Below are 17,878 nucleotides of genomic sequence, written 5' to 3'. Positions count from 1 at the left end.
TGGAAAATATTTTACGGAAAACAATTTGGTTAGATATGTTGCGGGAATAATGAGATGATTTTATATTGACTGAAAAATATAAAACAAATATCGAAAAAGGCTAAAAATATTTTTCTTAAAAGTTTTTAGGTTAAAGCAAACTATGGCTTAGTTATTGAATTTTCATAAGTTTTCATGTTGAGGGTCGAAAATAAAAGAAAATTTGTAAAAAAGGCACTGCTATTACAAAACTTTTTTCAGTTTGGTCACCTGCTGTTAACTTGGGTTAGGTAACTATTAGTGTAATTTACATTTTAGGACCGTGTTCTGACCGACGCATGGAAGTTTCTAAGAGGGATAAATGTGTAATTGTTTCAAAACAAATAAATGCATGTAGTGGTATAAATATGTTTTAGGGGGTGCGGAATTAGACTCGATTCGTAATTTGCAATCAAATCGTAAAATCCGACGAAATTGCCGTGAAGGAAGAATGGGAAGGTGGAGTCAATTCGTGGTTGCGGTGACTATTCTGGCGGTGGGCCTCCTTTCGGCATCAGCCACCGCTAGACCCTGCAAGACATTCTTCGTCGCCTCCTATTCTTTCTCTTTTGAAAACCCTAACGACCCTTCTTCCTCCACCGGATTCGTCACCGTCTTCACCGAGATCGGTCAATTGAACGTCGTACCACCAAGACCCAAGCCCTCCGATGTCTTGAGCTCTCTCCGTGAGCGCAGTAAGGACATCCTTAGCGTGGTCGTCGCTCTTCTCTTCGGCGTCGGTAGCGGCGCTCTCACGGCGGCTACCCTCTACTTGGTCTGGACCCTCTTCTCGGCCCGGTCTGATTATCATCGTGCTTGTTTGGAGGATGATGAGAGCGACGGAGAACTTAGCCCTAAGAAGATTGGGTATGTAACAATTCCCACCGTTAACGTTAAGGAAGTCAATTGATCAAATTATGTGTTTTAAGTCTTTAATATGAAATAAGAATCATGTATAAATTGTTGTGCATTTGGGCGAACTCATGTCTATGTTTATGTATTTTATTTAAAGATCTTTGATAAAAATGTAATCTAATGATATTATTGTATTTGCTACTTCAGATGCTATATTCTTCTTGCTTTGTTCTAATGTTTCTTTCATTTGCAATAGCTCCGTTTTATTTGTTTGTTTGCTTTTATTTTTTTTAATACAATTCCCGGAATGCAAAACAAAACGAAACCAATGATGGATTAACTTTGGAATTGGTGATATGTGGTAGGTGATGCATCGTTTGAGTCGGAATTTTGCTGTCATTATGTGTTTGCTTTGCAATATTAACATCAGTACCGTTATTCTGTGTTTATTTTTTGATTGTTGATTTTGCAGTCTTCCCATGTGATAGTGATCGAAAAGCCCCCATTCATCTTTTAAGATTATCATGATTACTTTCTCATTGTCATTGTTTTTATTTGAGTGTACCACTTCATCTGTACCTTTTGTGCTATGATCATGGCAAAATATATACCTTTGCTTCTTTTTGTATGTTAATCTTATTATCCTTTCATTTGATTCCTGCCAATGATTTGTCGGATCACTCATCGACTACCATCTGTACTTATCGGCCTACCATTGTCTGGTATGTGAAACAAAAGAAGCTGCTACTATGTTAGGTAGATTTTGGTGGTGCCCTTCATTTACTCTCAAGTCTTGTCATGAATCTTTTTATCCTTTATGTCACCTTAACCATTTTCAGCAGGTACTAATTAACAATTTTATTTACAAGATAAAAGCCAATAGCTTGGTTTACCGATATTACTTTGGCAAACCTTCAAGTTCTGCCGTATGTATATTGTAAAATATGTCATAGTAACATAGTTGTGTCCTTAACATTTGGTTGTATTTTGGAATTGATCGATCACCTCACCCTCTTCTTGGTTGTGTCCTTGGGGAGGTTTACTTTTCTGATTGAAAACATGACTCGAACTGCTGGAGTTTAGACTGGTGGATAGTGCAGTCTTCATGTTGAAACAGTTTTTCATATTTGAGTTACCCTAAGCGTTGGTTTAGCCGCTTAGGTAACTAAGCATAGTTAGCATTTAAGATAAAATAATTGAGCCAATATCTTATCTTTATGTTGGTCTAACTTTAAATGAAGCTGAAATACTCATGTCAGATACACACTCATGTGCGACACTCACACCCTAGTCTAAGTAGCATAGGTTTTAGGTGTTATAAACTCTATTCTGGTTGTCTTTGTTTCCAGGTCGTGTCTTTTCTTAACCTAATTATCTTTCATCAATGATGCATTTGCTCTTACTCTCTCATACATTCGGAAAATGAAAGATATACTGCTGTGACTTCATTCCGTAAGCTTTTGATAGTACTAGAATGAATCACAATGTTCTGCTATAAGTTTATTTTGGTTATTCTTTTGTATTTTTGTTTGGTTCATTTGCATTGATGACTTATGATTTTTATAATGATATGAGATTAGGGTATGTTCTGATATAGAGATTATTATATGTGAAATAAGGAAGTCTTGGGATTTGATGCTTTTATGAGTTGAAGATAGAGTTGATACACATGCACAACTGCATATAGATATAGGTGTGAAATCTTTCAACTGTAGGAAAAATTTTAATAGTTGAGCATACAGATAGATTCATATTTGGTACTACTCTAAGTTTTAGATTATTAGTTCTTCATTGCCTTGGACAAACACAGAATGTGTACATAAACAACTAACTGTTCATCACCAAGTCCTACAATATCAGCCCTCAAGCTGGCTCAAACAACCCCCGGCGGCTGCTGGAAGATGAACTATCTGCCTATTGTTATTTCATTGGATTAACAATTAATGAAGAGTAAGCTAAATTTTTTTTTTTGGATAATTTCGGTTATAAATTTAAACATAATTAATTATATTACACGGAAATGAAGTAAAATGTAATATTTTATAAGGATATTGTGCCTATTGGTAAAAATATAAAATTCAAAAGTACACAAACACTAATATTTTAATTAGCATTTTCTGTATATCTTTAAGATTCAAATCAAGTAGAATGTAATTTTAGATTTTGGTATTTTTAAAGATTCAAATTAAATAGAATGTGAAAATATGGTTTTAAGATTGTGATTGGTACCTATGAGAAAGGGTTAATTAATATCTCGTATTTATCAAATAAATTATAAATTTTATTAATTTAAACTTTTTGGTAATGTTTATTATTAACAAAATTGGTTTATTGTTAATAAATACGTAACTTATTTATTTTATTTTAAATATTATTAAATTAATATATTTATTTCAAAATTAACATGTTTAAATTTAAAGTTCAAAATTATAAGATAAATCAACATTATTCGAATGAATCATATATCCACGGTTGAGGAAAAGTAATTTTCAAAAAAAACTTATAATTCTTTTAATATACCAAAATGTTGGAATTAGTTTTTCACTAATTAAAATTTTCAAAATGTCTATTTTTTATTATATCAAATATTTTATCGACAATATATCTATTTATATCGTGTTTATGTTTTTTTTTTGTGTAAGAGATTTTTATTAATTAATAATTTTTGTTATATAAATTTTTATTTATAAAATTGGAAAAATAGATGTACCTACCCAAATTGAATGGCTATAACTTACACTATGCTAAAGCCACTATGTTCCTAATAATAAATATTCTTTTTAGAAAAATAAAAAATTGAGAGGCGAATGAGGGGTATGATTTTGTGGGGTTTCACAAAGCGAAGCAACACAAGAAAAAAAAAGTCATAAATGAGTGAGTTGGAGAGGTTGGAAATACAGCGCGGCGTCTTCAACCTTTCGCCTGCATCAACCACCGAATAAAATCCATTATTTTATTCTTATGTCCTCATCTCCATTTTTGTAGTATCTTTGCCCTATATGGACTCATCTGCAACAAATGTTTTTCATCCCATCAAAATGCTGCAATATATAGATAAATATGTAATTTTCTTAATTATCAATTCTATTTCATATTATTTCACATTAAATTAATATTACTTTTTGAAAAATATATTAAACTAGTATGCACGTAGTCACAGAGCAAAGGGTTGGCAGGGGCACAGTCCCTTTAAAATGAATTTTTTTTATTTAAGCCTTTTATAATTTATAAAATTTTAAATTAATAATAATAAAATTATAATTTGGTCCCTTAAAAAATAAAAATTTAATTTAATCTTTTAAAATTATAAAAATATAAATTATTAAAATAGCAAAATTGTATATTTATTATTATAAAAATATACAATTTAATTTAGGTCATTCTCACAAAAAAAAAATTCTGGCTTCAGTGAGATATGGTGACATTAAAATAAGGATAAACTACATCTAAGGTCATTAAACCATTACAAAGTTTACGATTAGTAAATCAACTTCAAAAAGTCATAAAATAGTTACTGATCTGTTTGAAGTCTTTATTTAAGTTATTGGGTTTCTTTTTTCAAATTCGAATAGCGAGCTCTAAGCAATGATCGGTAAGGTGGATCAGTAAATCAGTACCCGTTACAAGTAGAAAAATATACTTTAGATTCAAGTAGATCTGATTTAACATCAAAGATCAGAGAATAAAACAATATGATTTTGACTTACAAATTCATAACGTTTAAAATCATTTAATGCAAAAAAACCCACATTGTAATAGAGAAGAGGAAAAAGAACTTTTGATTGCATATGTGATACAAATAGAAAATATTATACAATAATAATTTTTACAGTTCAGTTATTTAAACAAAAATATCAATTCACTAATAATTTAATAACATTAAAAATAATTTACCCCTGTATTTAATATTATTTTACATTAAAATAAAAGTACAAACCAAAACAGTAAAAAAAAAACAGCCTGACCTGACTACTGCCAAGTGCAAACATGTTTGAGCCATTTTGTTTCATGCTATCACATGTCCTACGCTTTGGTAGGCCTGACCTGTAATGTCTTTTCATTTTCCACTCGATTTTTCATTTAAATAATAAAGATATTTATGGGGAAATATAATTATATTTTTATAGGGTAAACCACACTGCTAGTTGTTAAATTTTTGTTTTGTTATTTAATTAAAAAGAGTTATAATTTAATTATTGAATTGTTGGAAAGTTTTTATTTAAGTTATTAAGGTTTTTTTTTAATTTTGCTAGAGTGCTTAAATAACGATTCGACAATCGGTACGGTGGATTAGTATCCATTGACGAATAGAAAAATATGCCATAGATTGAAGTCTATCTAACAGTCAATGTCGGAGATTGAAGAAAAAAAGTTGTTACATGAAAAAAAAATTAAATTGTAAAAGAAGAGAAAGAAAAACTTTCAATTAGTTCAAGCAATGTGAACAAAAAAAGTCATATATCATTTATTTTAATAGCTTAGTAAGGTGATCATGGGCAGGTTCGGGTTGGACTTCAACATAAGGCCTAAATTTTGCCTAAGCCCGACTCGGATAAAAATGCTTAAACTCGAGCTCGACCTGCCTGCATTAAATTTTTTATATAAAAACAAATTAAAAAAATATAATACATCAAAGGCACTAAAAACATTAAAATAAATGTTTCCCAACAAATAGAAAATAAATTTAAAAAAGTACTTACTAACACCAAGATAAGTACAACTTAGCAAGCAAAATACCTCTAAAATAGTAGTAAAATTAATAATAAAAATAAGAGTTATATAATATCTAAACAATAACGACAAAATAATAGCAAAATGACAACAAAATAGTGGTAAAATAGCACCAAAATAGTGGAAACAACAACATTTTTTTTGCAAGTATAGATTGGGCCCAGGCTCGAGTTAAAAAAAGCTTACTCAATGTCAGACTTATTTTGAAAACAGTTTTCATTTTTTTACTCAATCCCACTTTTCGGGCCGAGTGACCTAGCCAATGATTAGGTCTACAGTTCAGTGACTTAAATAAATTTTTTTAAATAGTTTAATGACTAAATTATAATTTTTTTAATTAAATGATCAAAATAAAAATTTACTTGTAGTTTAATGACTAATAGTGTAGTTTATAAAAAAAATATAATAAAAATAATGTCTTTTTATGAATAATGACAGTTGATATGAACTTTTGGATCTGTCCGGCTATCTTTACCTAATTCCGCGTACTAGACTCAAAGTAAGACAAAATTACGTGGCTTACTTCAGTATTCTCACTTTATTTATCTTCCTTTTTTTAATTTTTTTTACGATATGAAAAATAATAAATATTCTGAAAAATTAAATTTAATGGTTAAATAATTTTATTATTAACAGATCAAATTTTACGGAAAATAGAAAATATAATATTTTAATAAATAAACAAATAAAGATTATTCCTAATTTATATGATACATATTTTATTTTATATCTGCGTTCACTTTTCTAAACTCTCCATAAAAAGATAAAAAGGTTCACAATTCTAACATTACCCTGCAAAAAAAATCTCATCCCTTAGATTTTTATATTTTCTTACAAAGTTTGCGTGAGGTTCTTAAACTCATCCAGACTTTTCTACTAGGTGAGTCTTAATTCGATTAATATGAGTATTGAGGATGCGAGTTTGAGTACATTTGAGTGCATTATTTTCTTATTTATAGATTAAGGGAAAAATAGATATGATGATTTCTTTTTTTAATATAAAAAATATGAGATTTGACTAAGTCGATTCTTAAAAAATCTCGAATCAGACCATTGTCCTTACTTCAACAAATGAAGCACAGACCTCTTCAACAAAAGAATTTTTATTGTTTTGGTCCCAACTCAATACTAAACAAGTTTGAACTAGTTAAATATTTGTGTCAGCATATTATTTTTTTCCCGAAATAGATTATGAAAAAGAGTGTTGCTAAATTTAAACCGTTTAAAATTACTATGATTAAAATCTATAACGAAATTATTAAAGAAAAAGTTTTCTTTTATACCATTACCCTAAAAAAATCTGATCCCTCTGATTTTTATTTTATTGTTACAAAATTGCCGTGAGGTCCTCAAATTTGTTTTTATTGCAAAAATACCCTTCAGTTGCCAATCATTTAAGGGGTGCACTACTATGTTTACGCTTTTCATTGTGGGAGGAAGAGATTGATTTGCGTTTGTCCTTGAAGGAAGAGACACTAAAAGCGAAAAGAGAGAAGAGGAGAAAATCAGCCGCCGCCGCCGCCATTGCCATTGCCTTCGCCGACGCCGACGCCCATTTTCCATTAGCATCGGCAGCTGTGATTTACTGTCTATATATAATATAACCATAATCTATGCCAGTCCCAGCCTTCGGGTATTCTTTTATTTCCTTATGAACGCCTTGGACAAGCCGTGTTGCTCCTCTTCCTCCTCCTCTTCCAATCTCAGCCGCTTCATTGCCGGCCTCTTAATCTCCCTTCTCTTCCATTCATTCCAGCTGATTTCTAATTTCCTCACTCCTATACACCCGTAATTCTTCGTTTCTAATCCATGGATCTGCTCCGCTTCCAAGGTTATTAACCGATTTCTAATATTCATTCTCTTTATTTCATTTTATTTATGAGTTTAATGTTGAACTCTTATGTGTATATATGTGTATGTATGTGTATATATATCAGGCATTGAGAGGCAGGAGGAGGCAGCAGTTCCCTGTGTCATTGTGATAGGAGGTGGTATTTCCGGCCTTGCTGCCGCTCGGACTCTGACTGATGCTTCTTTCAAGGCAATGATTCTACACCATTATTGGTATTGTTATTGTTATTGTTATCATTTGCTGTTCAATTGACAGACTTTTTGTTTATCTTCAGGTAATCCTGTTGGAATCACGAGAAAGACTTGGTGGTCGCATCCATACTGATTTCTCTTTTGGTTGCCCCGTGGATATGGGAGCTTCATGGAAAGTCATCTTTTTTCTCCTCCTCTTTCTTTAATAGGCTTTAGATCTTGATATTTCTCTTACTTTGCTTCTTTATAAGTCTATTGAATGAAATCAGGAAATGTTAGATTTCATTTTCTGTCTAGATGTAAGACATTTTTTTTGGTTTAAAATGTTTGTCAAATACTTGAGATGATCTAAATTGGCTACTAGTGTGAATTATGGAAGGATAAATGGATATAATCTGCTATTTAAGTTGAAAGAGTGTTCTCTTAGACTTGTTAGCTAGCATTAAAATCATATTTCTCTCTGTCAGTCATATTTTTAATTGCAAAGTCTAAGTGTCTCAGGAGGCTAATATGAAATAATGAATCTATGTCTTGTCTATTAATTATCTTTCTAATATTTCAGGCTACACGGGGTATGCAATGAGAATCCCTTAGCTCCATTAATATCCTCTCTGGGCCTTAAATTGTACCGTACTAGTGGTGACAATTCTGTGTTGTATGACCATGATTTGGAAAGGTAATCTTTTCTAACTTTCTGCTTATACGTTTCTAGCATGCTCTCAAGATCACATGCATGGTTCTTCTGACAAATGACAATACCAATACTGTGCTATTCTTTTCTTTTTCCTCATGGGCCTCACGGCTTTCTTCAATCTATATTGCATCATTATACTGGTCTTGGACCCTTTATACATTGTTTCATCCTGCCATATGTCCCAAACTCAGATGAACAATGTTCTTAGTAGATTGAAAGCAGGATATGGCTTGTGAGATTTGTACCATTACTTCATGGAATGAACAAATCTTTGCCATTGTTAAAGCATGTTCTGTAGTGAATATGGATAATGAATTTGAACGTACTCTTCGACGTATATTGACATTAAATGATCACAATTCTTAAAAAAAAATCAGTTAATCTCATATTTGTTTGAAAAGTAAAAGAACAGACAACATGGGTATTTCTTTGTAATCTGTTCTCTGTCATCAATGGGGCAGTCTATGATTAGAATGAATCTTTAAACCTGAAGGTGCCAGAAGTGAATCTTGAGAAGGGGAAGGGAAGGGTCTATGATGGTGTAAGAGAAGGCTATCTTCTGTTGTGTAGGTCAAAGTCCAACCGGCTTTAACTTGTAGAAAGAAATTGTAATAGTCCTGCACGGTTTCCTATTCTTTCATTACTATCTCTATTTTTTTTTCTTTATATAGTTGGTTGTTCTAATCTCTTATTTAATGTGGTTTATATAATTTTTGTATCATGTATTAGTACGTACGTGTCAATTAGCTAGTAATAACCAAAAGTGATACTTTGGCAACATGTATTAGTTCTTTCACGGGTTACATCTCTACATGCATGTAAACCAACTTGCAGCTATAGCTTCCTTCATTATAGTTTGAACTACTTTTGTAAGTATCTGACTTTACTTTTATCAGTTATACACTTTTTGATATGGATGGCCGTAAAGTTCCACAAGAGATTGTTGTTGAAGTTGGAGATGTATTCAAGAGAATACTCAAAGAGGTATTGTTCTAAATAAATGATCTAGTTTGTCTTTGCTATAACCGAGCATTGTAATGTCATGTGAAAGTCATTTTTCCCCCTATATTTATGCCTCTAGACTGAGAAAGTACGGGACGAACACAAGAAGGACATGTCAGTCCTTAAAGCAATATCAATTGTGCTAGAAAGGAATCCTGAGTTAAGGTATTTGTGTTTCGCACCACTATCTCATTACCTTGTTGATAAACATGGGTTTATTTAGTGTCATTGACATGTCCTATTTTTTATAGACAAGAGGGACTTGCCTATGAAGTGATGCAGTGGTACATATGTAGAATGGAAGCTTGGTTTGCTGCAGATACAGATATGATATCCTTGAAATGCTGGGATCAGGCAAGTATTACTTGTTTAACAGCTAAACTCTATTAATTTGCTGTCCTTGTTGGAGACCTGATATCTTTGTTTATGGACGTAGTAACTGTTAGTTATAAACATGATAACAATCTTACACTATGCCTTTCATTTTAAATTTTGAGTTGTCCGTCAGATAGTTTGTAGTGTCATAGGTTTGTGAAGAAGGTAAAGACGTAGTAATTTAAACGTGTAATCATGTGCAAAATGATTTACAGGTCTATACTAGGTAACACTTCCATACCAATCAATAAAACTTGTTGCAATCATATTAGCTGACCCTTTTTGTGAAAGGAGAATGAAAACTGAGGAGTAACAGTTACATCAGTTTTTATTATACTTGCACAATGACTTGAATTTGTGGTTTATCATGTGAGTTTAACTAAAAGAAAAAGGGGAAAATACCCATCATTACTTCTAGAGAGCACCTAGCTGGCTGGCCCCATTACCTTTTTGGTCTTTTTCATCTATCACCTGAACATTCGAAAGTCCTTTTCTCTTATTTTCTTCATTTGTTTTTTTTCTAGAAATTTCCATCTGGGTGTCTTCTCAAGGGAGCCCCTTCTATTCTAAAATTTGACCAGATCAACTCCACTTCAACTTTAAACTCTACATACATCTTTCACTATTGCAAATCAGAATCTCGAAGCTTTTCAACACTGGTTTGCATGAAGTGACGCTGATTAATTTAGTCATGTTCTAATTGTGTAGAAAACGAAAAAGTTCCTGAAAATTTCACATAAAAACACAACATTTTAACATTAAATTTTAATCCTATAATAGAGTTCAAAACATTTCATCTGATCTATTAAGAAAATTAATGGTTGCTCACTAAAATGGTGGCTGATTTGTGATGTTCAGGAACAAGTCCTTTTGGGTGGTCATGGACTTATGGTGCAGGGTTATGACCCCATAATAAAAGAACTTGCTAAAGATATTGATGTTCGCTTGAATCATAGGTAATGTTTGGTGCATCAAAATGGTTCTCTGATTTGCTAATTACATATCTTTGTTAAATGCTTTAATGCATGTAAAATAATATTCTGCGCCTGTACTGAAGAGATTTAGTCTAGACAAAGCATATAACTATGCTTGTGTCTCTTTTACTAGTATAGCACTAGATCCAGCATTGACCCTCAATTGGTAACAGGGTTTAGTACGTATTTTGGTGCCCAAAGCTATGGTCAGCTGTTTTGACTTGGTACTCAAATTTAAAAATGTGCAGTATGGTACTTGAACTTTGCTTCTGTTTACTAAAGCTTGCATCCACCACCGGTGGTAGAGAAGGCATGGCATATCCCCAACCCACTCAATTACTTGATAATGATGTGGCCCTGGTGTGGGGAATATGTGACAGTGCTATGCTTAGTCCTTGCCAGAGTTGTAGAATATGCAATCTGAACCTCGTAGATAAGCAAAATTTGAGTACCTTATTGCACTTTTTAAATTTAGGTGCAAAATCACATTTGGTTATAGTTAAGGTACCAAATTTGCCTGTTAAGTCTTGCTAACAGTAGAAATTTACTTTTCTTTGCTCCATTGATGCTTGTGCTTTATTTCTTCACTAATTTTCTTCTTCCTTTCTGTTTCATTAATCTGATATTAGAAAGATACAATCTGATGTTTAGATGAGGCCTACACTGTTCTAGCATTTCAACTTTTTGAGATTTTGATCATATATTTACTCAAATTCCATTTTATTTACTTGGGATGTTGAATACTGAAATTGAGTAGCTGTGATCTCCATGTGTACAGTCAGCATGTTACTTTTATTGTCGGGAACTGTAAATATATTCTTGTAACATATAAAATGACATTTTGTTTCTTTAAATGAAAATTAAGAATGGAAATTGTTTATGGTGCTTGTCAGGCAACAAAGATTTTGATTCTTTTATGGATATTGATGAGTAGGGTTTCTAAAATATCCAGAGGATGTGATAAGGTGGTGGTCAAAGTTGAGAACGGATTGAGCTTCATTGCTGATGCTGCTATAGTAACTGTACCCCTCGGGGTTCTTAAAGCCAATTTGATTCAGTTTGAACCAAAGTTGCCAGAGTGGAAGGTTGCTGCAATTTCAGATATTGGTGTTGGTAACGAAAACAAGATTGCCTTACTATTCGACCGAGTCTTTTGGCCAAATGTTGAGCTGTTAGGCATTGTTGCACGCACTTCTTATTCTTGTGGTTATTTTCTCAATCTTCACAAGGCAACAGGCCATCCTATTCTTGTCTATATGGCTGCTGGAAGATTTGCTGACGATCTCGAGAAGTTTTCTGATGAATATGCTGTGAAATTTGTGATGTCGCAGTTGAAGAAAATGTTTCCTGATGCAACTGAGCCGGTAAATTTATGGCTTCCAGCTATTTATTTTATATAACTTGATATATCCTACCTAGACTAAACTCGGGTGGTTTAAGGAATTATGTTTGCTAATCTGCCTGAATCTTCTTTCTAAATGTTGATAGAAAATCAAAATAGATCTACTAGATTGTACAAGTTTCCATCATGTTCTATTTTCCATAACATAATTGATCGTCTCCTATGGAAGGTGTGAGCTAATATTTGAGAATGGTAAATGCGAAACAGGTACAATATCTGGTGTCACATTGGGGAACAGATCCAAACTCCCTTGGCTGTTATTCATATGATCCAGTCGGGATGGCAGGAGATGTGTATGATAAGCTTAGAGAACCTTTGGATAATCTTTTCTTTGGAGGGGAAGCAGTTACCGAGGAGCACCAAGGGTCGGTGCACGGAGCTTACTCTTCTGGAGTCCTGGCTGCCAGAAACTGTGAGAACCATCTCTTAGAGAGATTAGGTGACTTTAGAAAGCTCCAGCTGATCTCCTTTAGTGGTGATGCATTATTAGAACCCATATTTCCTCTCCAGATATCTAGGATGTGAACTTTATTTTACCCATTACAAAGACTTGAGTGAGTTGTCGTGATTTTCTAATTAGATTTAAAAAATAAAATCCAACATGTTAAAATATTATTATATACTGTACCACTAAATGTGACTACTGCTTTCAATTTCCATCCCCAAAAAGTGGAAGAAACCAAATTTCAGATGTTTGATAGATATGCAAGACCTGCTATTCATATTTGGGTGTGAGTCTTCCATACAAAAAGAATGTTATTTATGAGGAGTTGAAAAGAAAGCATGAGCAAAGTAATGGTTAGAATAATGAAGATGATTCTTTTCTCTCATATGAATTGCAAGTTAAGACAGGAGAATGATAATAACTGAGTGGAACTCAGAGCCAGAGATACCCTCTCCAACAATACAAGACATCCCATCCCTTCTCTGAAACCTCAATTGATGATGTTAAAAAGTCAATACTTCAACTGAAAGCAACTTTTAATAGGAAAGTCGAGAACAACAAATATAAATTCACATCTACAACACTTTAACATGAGATTTTATTATAATCTGTTTTAATTTAATAGTTATGGTTAAAAGATAAAAATGAAATCACCGATGAAAATGAAATTTTGTTTATTTCGAGTGGATTCAAAAGATGTCATTATAATAGATAAGACCTCTCATACGATACATATAAAGGAAATGTATACATAATTATGGATGAGATCACAACGATACCCTAATTAGAAGGGAAAGAAAATCATTGTCGGAGCAGGTTTATTGCTAATGAAATAGTGCAAATCTTGAGCCCCAGCAATGCCAAGAACCCATATTTCCTGCAATTACACCAAATTGAATATCAAAATATTAGTATTCTTCCTCCATCACCTATGAGTTTATTTCGTTAAACAACCTTATTATAGGTTTTGAACTTTTGATCATATCTGCTCTTTTTGACACAATAACTAGAACTATCCATAACCCCTCAACCCATAAATAGGAGGATAATGCACTTCAACGCATTCGAATCCACTTCCTCCTGTCCATTATCCAATTTGAGAACCCTACGATGATGCCATATATCTTTCCTTTAATATCAATCTTAGTCCCTCCAAATTTGAAAGTTAGGTCACATAATAAGTTTAAGGTTAAATCACTAAGTATGCTTGAACTTGACAACTTTTTTCGGTCTAAAGTTTATTTTCAATTTAAGCTTTGAACTTGACAATTAACCTTAAAAGTATTAGTTTTTTTAAATCCAAATTAAGCCTTGACAATTATCTAGCCCTTAAAAGCCCTAGAATTAGGCTTTAAAATGAGAAAAATTACTAAATTCAAATCTCAAATAATGATTTAATTATTTTCATCTGTAGAAATAAAAATTTGATTTACATAACATTCTTAAATTGCATCAAATCAATATTTTTTTAAAAAAATTTTTAAAATATGATATGAACAATATTAAAAGATATGTCATCAAATCTGAATGGTATCTTAGATTTTGTGACCAAAATGAATTAATTATCAATTTTAATGGTACCCAAATTTAGTGAACACAATATTTAATTCCCAAGTTGGAACTAAAAAAAACCCTAATTGACAAGTTCATAAACTAAAATTCATATTAACTGACCCTATATCTTCAAACTTCAAGTTTAGAAACTATCACTTTCGCATCGGGTTTGAACTTGTATTTAACCTTTGACTAAAACGATCAAAAGATTGGGTTGTTAGGAAACCAATACTCAATTAAAACATTTCAAAATTTATAAAATTCAAACTGCAATTAACCCTCACGAATAATAAAAAAAAGCAAAGAAGAAGAAATATACCCAATAGTGAGACGTTTCTGGGGATCTCCGGTGGAATAGCCGGTGAAGTAGAAATAACGGGTGACGGTGTAAAAAAGTCCAAGCGCAGCGGAGATGCAAGGATGAGCCATCCCTCCCAAAATCATCAGTACAAAGAACATAGGCATCATCTCCAGCGAGTTTTGATGCCCTCTCTGCAATCAAAAAATTAATTCAATTCGCTTCCTTTTGAACAATTTTTTTAGAAGCAGCAAAAAAATAAGAAAGAAAAATGAAACCTGAACACAGTTGAAGAGCTTTGCATCTTTGTTCTCGGATTCAAGAGCGTAAAGGGTGGGGTAATAAACCTTATACTTCTTGCGAGCCATCCCTACTTGGATACCCATCCATATGCTGAGAAAGCAGTAAGCCACCACCACTAACGCTACGTACCCGTATTCTTTAGCTAAAAACTCCATGGATCTCTCTGATTAGGCTTCCCCTAAGTAATTTCTAAAACTTTTTAAATGCCTCTGCCTATCTTTTTAACAACGAACCAAACCCTATCGCTTTTTAATTCCAGATTCTTCCAGTGGGATCGGGATCTGCTCACACTGACTTAAGTAATTCTTCTGAGAAATTCTATGGAAAGTGAGGTGAGCTTTCCATAACATCCCTTGTAATGGGGAATGGAATACCGGATAATCCGGTCAAATTATTTTACAGAAAATTTCATTTCATCTTTTCTCATACATAAATTAATCATTTTTGCATATATATACACTAATTAATTTAAAAATAAAATAAATTTATAAGATAAATTAATATTTCGCAATTTCTCGTCTCATAATTTTTTTATATAAGAAAAAGAAAATAATGAGGAAGTAGCATGATGAAATATAAAAAATTATAAGTACAAAAAAAAAAAAAACATGACGGGTGCAAAAGATATAAGAGACTACCATAAAATTGGTTGGTCTGTTTAAATTTATTTTATTTATTTTATTTTAAAAATTATCATTATATATAATTTTTTTTCTCTACCAAATTTTAGCAAGAAAAAAAATAATTTAATGTACCAATTTTTTCTATCTAAAAAATCCTAATAAAATTTCTCAATATTCAAAAATAATATTTTTTTCACTCCAAAATTATAATTCCCGTTCCAAACCTTCATTCCGAAACCATATAAAATATAATGAAATAATACTACAAATTATGAGAGTGTACCAAAAATTACGAGGAAATACCAAAAAAATATGAGAAAATATCAAAAATTTTGAAAGAGTGTCAAAAAATAAGAGGAAATACCAAAAATTTTAAGGAAGTACATAAACTTATAAGGGAATATAAAAAATTATGAAGAAGTAGAAAAAAACATGAGAAGTACAAAAAAAAATATTGCTTGGCCTCATTAAATTTATTTAATTTGTCAATAATTTAAAATTATCATTATATATAAAATTTTCTATACCAAATATTAACAAGAAAAAATAGCAAATTAAAATTTACCAGGAAATACCAAAAATTTTAGGAAATACTAAAATTATGAGGGAATACAAATTTTTTTTTAAATCTAAAAGTACCAAAAATATGAGGGAGTAACAAAATTTCTGAGTAAGTACAAAAAAAATTATGAGAGAATATCAAAAAATTATAAGGAAGTAACAAAAATTATGAGTGACTATAAAAAATTGGTTGCTCTTAAATTTGTTTCATTTATTTAATTATTTAAAATTTTAAAAACTATCATTATATTTAAATTTTTTTCGTACCAAATATTATCATGAAAAAAATAATTTAAAAGTTATCATTTTTTCCATCTATAAAATCTCAATGAAATTTCTTAATATTAAAAAGTAATATATTTTTTACTCCAAAATTATATTTCTCATTCCAAATCCTCATTTCGAAATTATTCCAAAAATTATGTGACCATACCAAAATTTTTGAGGGTGTATCATGTAATAAGCCAATTTCCAATGATGTTGGAAAATGCAGTTTTGGTTCTCATTTCTGTAAATTGAGCCAGTAAATATTAAATAAGGACATTTACAGAGTTAGTATATTGATGAATTGAAAATTGGTTAAGTGATTTAGCCGAGATTGTGAGTAATTAAGGCTTAGGGACTAAATCGTAAAAATTTAATCGTTATAAAATTTTAATTAGAATAAGGCTTGGGGACTTAAATAACAATTATTCAAAGGACCAAAATAAAAAATGGACTGATTTGAGATAGATGTTAGTGGGATGTGATGTTAATTATCATTAGATTAAGTTAATAAAAGTTTAAGCCTAATTAATTACAATTAAGTTAATTAAATAAGTTTAATTAAAATAAACTTAACTATATAAGTAAATTAAGTGGGAAAAATATGACAAAAGTTGTTATATTCTTCCCAAAGACCACCGAAACCATTTTAGAAGAAAAGAGAAAGCTTTCAAGTTTTATTCAACATTCGACCCTTAATTGCAAGTAAGTTTTTAGTTTTTTTTTTATTATTATTTTATGGAAATTGAATCATGGGAGTTGGACTTAGCTAGCCCATGTACTAATTTGTAAAATTGTTAAAATTTTTGAAAGTTTTCATTGTTGAGAATCGAATGAATTGGTGCGGAATTGTTAGATATGAAGCTTTGTTTAAGAGAAAGACTTAATTGTAAAGCTTAGTTGTTAGTTTCATACATTAGGGACCAAATTGAATAAAATAAAAAAATATTATGAAATGTTGATAGGAATAGAAATTAGAAAGTCTCTAATGAATTTTGGTGAAATTGGATTTTAATTCGAAGCCTTAAGTTGAAAGTTACATTTGTCTCGATTTTAGGGGCTAAATTGAATAAATTAAAAACTATATGTAAATTGATAATTGGTTATGAATTGACTGGAATTTGATTGTATGATATGTTTGGTGACTATTCGTAGCTAACGTGGACGCAAAACCATCGAGAGGAAAAGCAAAAGCGAGAGTTGTTGACGAGTGACGTGGGACCCCCAGTTTGTATTTATCTAATCCGAGATCAATATAATTATTTGATATTCATGTTAAATTGCATGATTTAATAATGAGGTGAGTATATAATGCTTGTATGAGTTAAATTATGGTGATTGATATGGTATATCGAGATAGAGGATTAAATTGAATAAAATAGAAAGTAGTATGATTTAATTGATATGTGGTACTTGGTATAAAATTGAGTTGAACGTGTTATATGTTGTTTTGGAATGGTGATTTGATTATGAGTTGAGAATGATGGAATGTAAATTGAACTATGTGATGGAATTGGAAATTGGTTACCTTATTAACTGTACGGGTTTATACTTCGATTTAGCCGATGATGCACTTTGTATGCCAATATATTTACTTCAGTTTATCCGATGATGCACTGCTGTGCCAGTATATTTGTTTCGATTCATTTGATGATGCACTTACGTGTTCCAATATATTTGCTTTGATTTATCCGACAATGCACCTATGTGCCAGTATGATCATTTCAGTTCATCCG

The 17,878-nt window shown here is 31.4% G+C and overlaps 3 protein-coding genes across 3 annotated transcripts; 2 read left to right on the top strand and 1 right to left on the bottom strand.

Moving 5' to 3' along the window:
- Window positions 1–226: 226 nt before the first annotated feature.
- On the top strand, window positions 227–1,086 carry LOC107916888 (uncharacterized). The gene has a single exon (XM_016846262.2). It carries the CDS (start codon window positions 470–472, stop codon window positions 926–928), a length of 459 nt encoding a protein of 152 aa, XP_016701751.1. The 5' UTR covers window positions 227–469; the 3' UTR covers window positions 929–1,086.
- Window positions 1,087–7,017: 5,931 nt separating this feature from the next.
- On the top strand, window positions 7,018–12,709 carry LOC107916881 (probable polyamine oxidase 4). The gene is made up of 10 exons (XM_041099586.1): window positions 7,018–7,435; window positions 7,542–7,645; window positions 7,731–7,819; window positions 8,210–8,323; window positions 9,238–9,325; window positions 9,423–9,508; window positions 9,595–9,697; window positions 10,577–10,674; window positions 11,627–12,056; window positions 12,302–12,709. Exons 1-10 carry the CDS (start codon window positions 7,414–7,416, stop codon window positions 12,617–12,619), a joined length of 1,452 nt encoding a protein of 483 aa, XP_040955520.1. The 5' UTR covers window positions 7,018–7,413; the 3' UTR covers window positions 12,620–12,709.
- A 487-nt stretch (window positions 12,710–13,196) lies between these two features.
- Window positions 13,197–15,307, bottom strand: LOC107916899 (microsomal glutathione S-transferase 3). The gene is made up of 3 exons (XM_016846272.2): window positions 14,670–15,307; window positions 14,413–14,585; window positions 13,197–13,416 (listed from the first exon to the last, which is right to left on the bottom strand). Exons 1-3 carry the CDS (start codon window positions 14,847–14,849, stop codon window positions 13,341–13,343), a joined length of 429 nt encoding a protein of 142 aa, XP_016701761.1. The 5' UTR covers window positions 14,850–15,307; the 3' UTR covers window positions 13,197–13,340.
- Window positions 15,308–17,878: the final 2,571 nt, after the last annotated feature.

The sequence above is a fragment of the Gossypium hirsutum genome, chromosome D08 (assembly GCF_007990345.1).
Source record: "Gossypium hirsutum isolate 1008001.06 chromosome D08, Gossypium_hirsutum_v2.1, whole genome shotgun sequence".
Taxonomy (NCBI): Eukaryota; Viridiplantae; Streptophyta; class Magnoliopsida; order Malvales; family Malvaceae; genus Gossypium; species Gossypium hirsutum.
The sequence above is the reverse complement of the archived record's forward strand: the minus strand, read 5'-3'. Positions and strand labels throughout refer to the sequence as shown.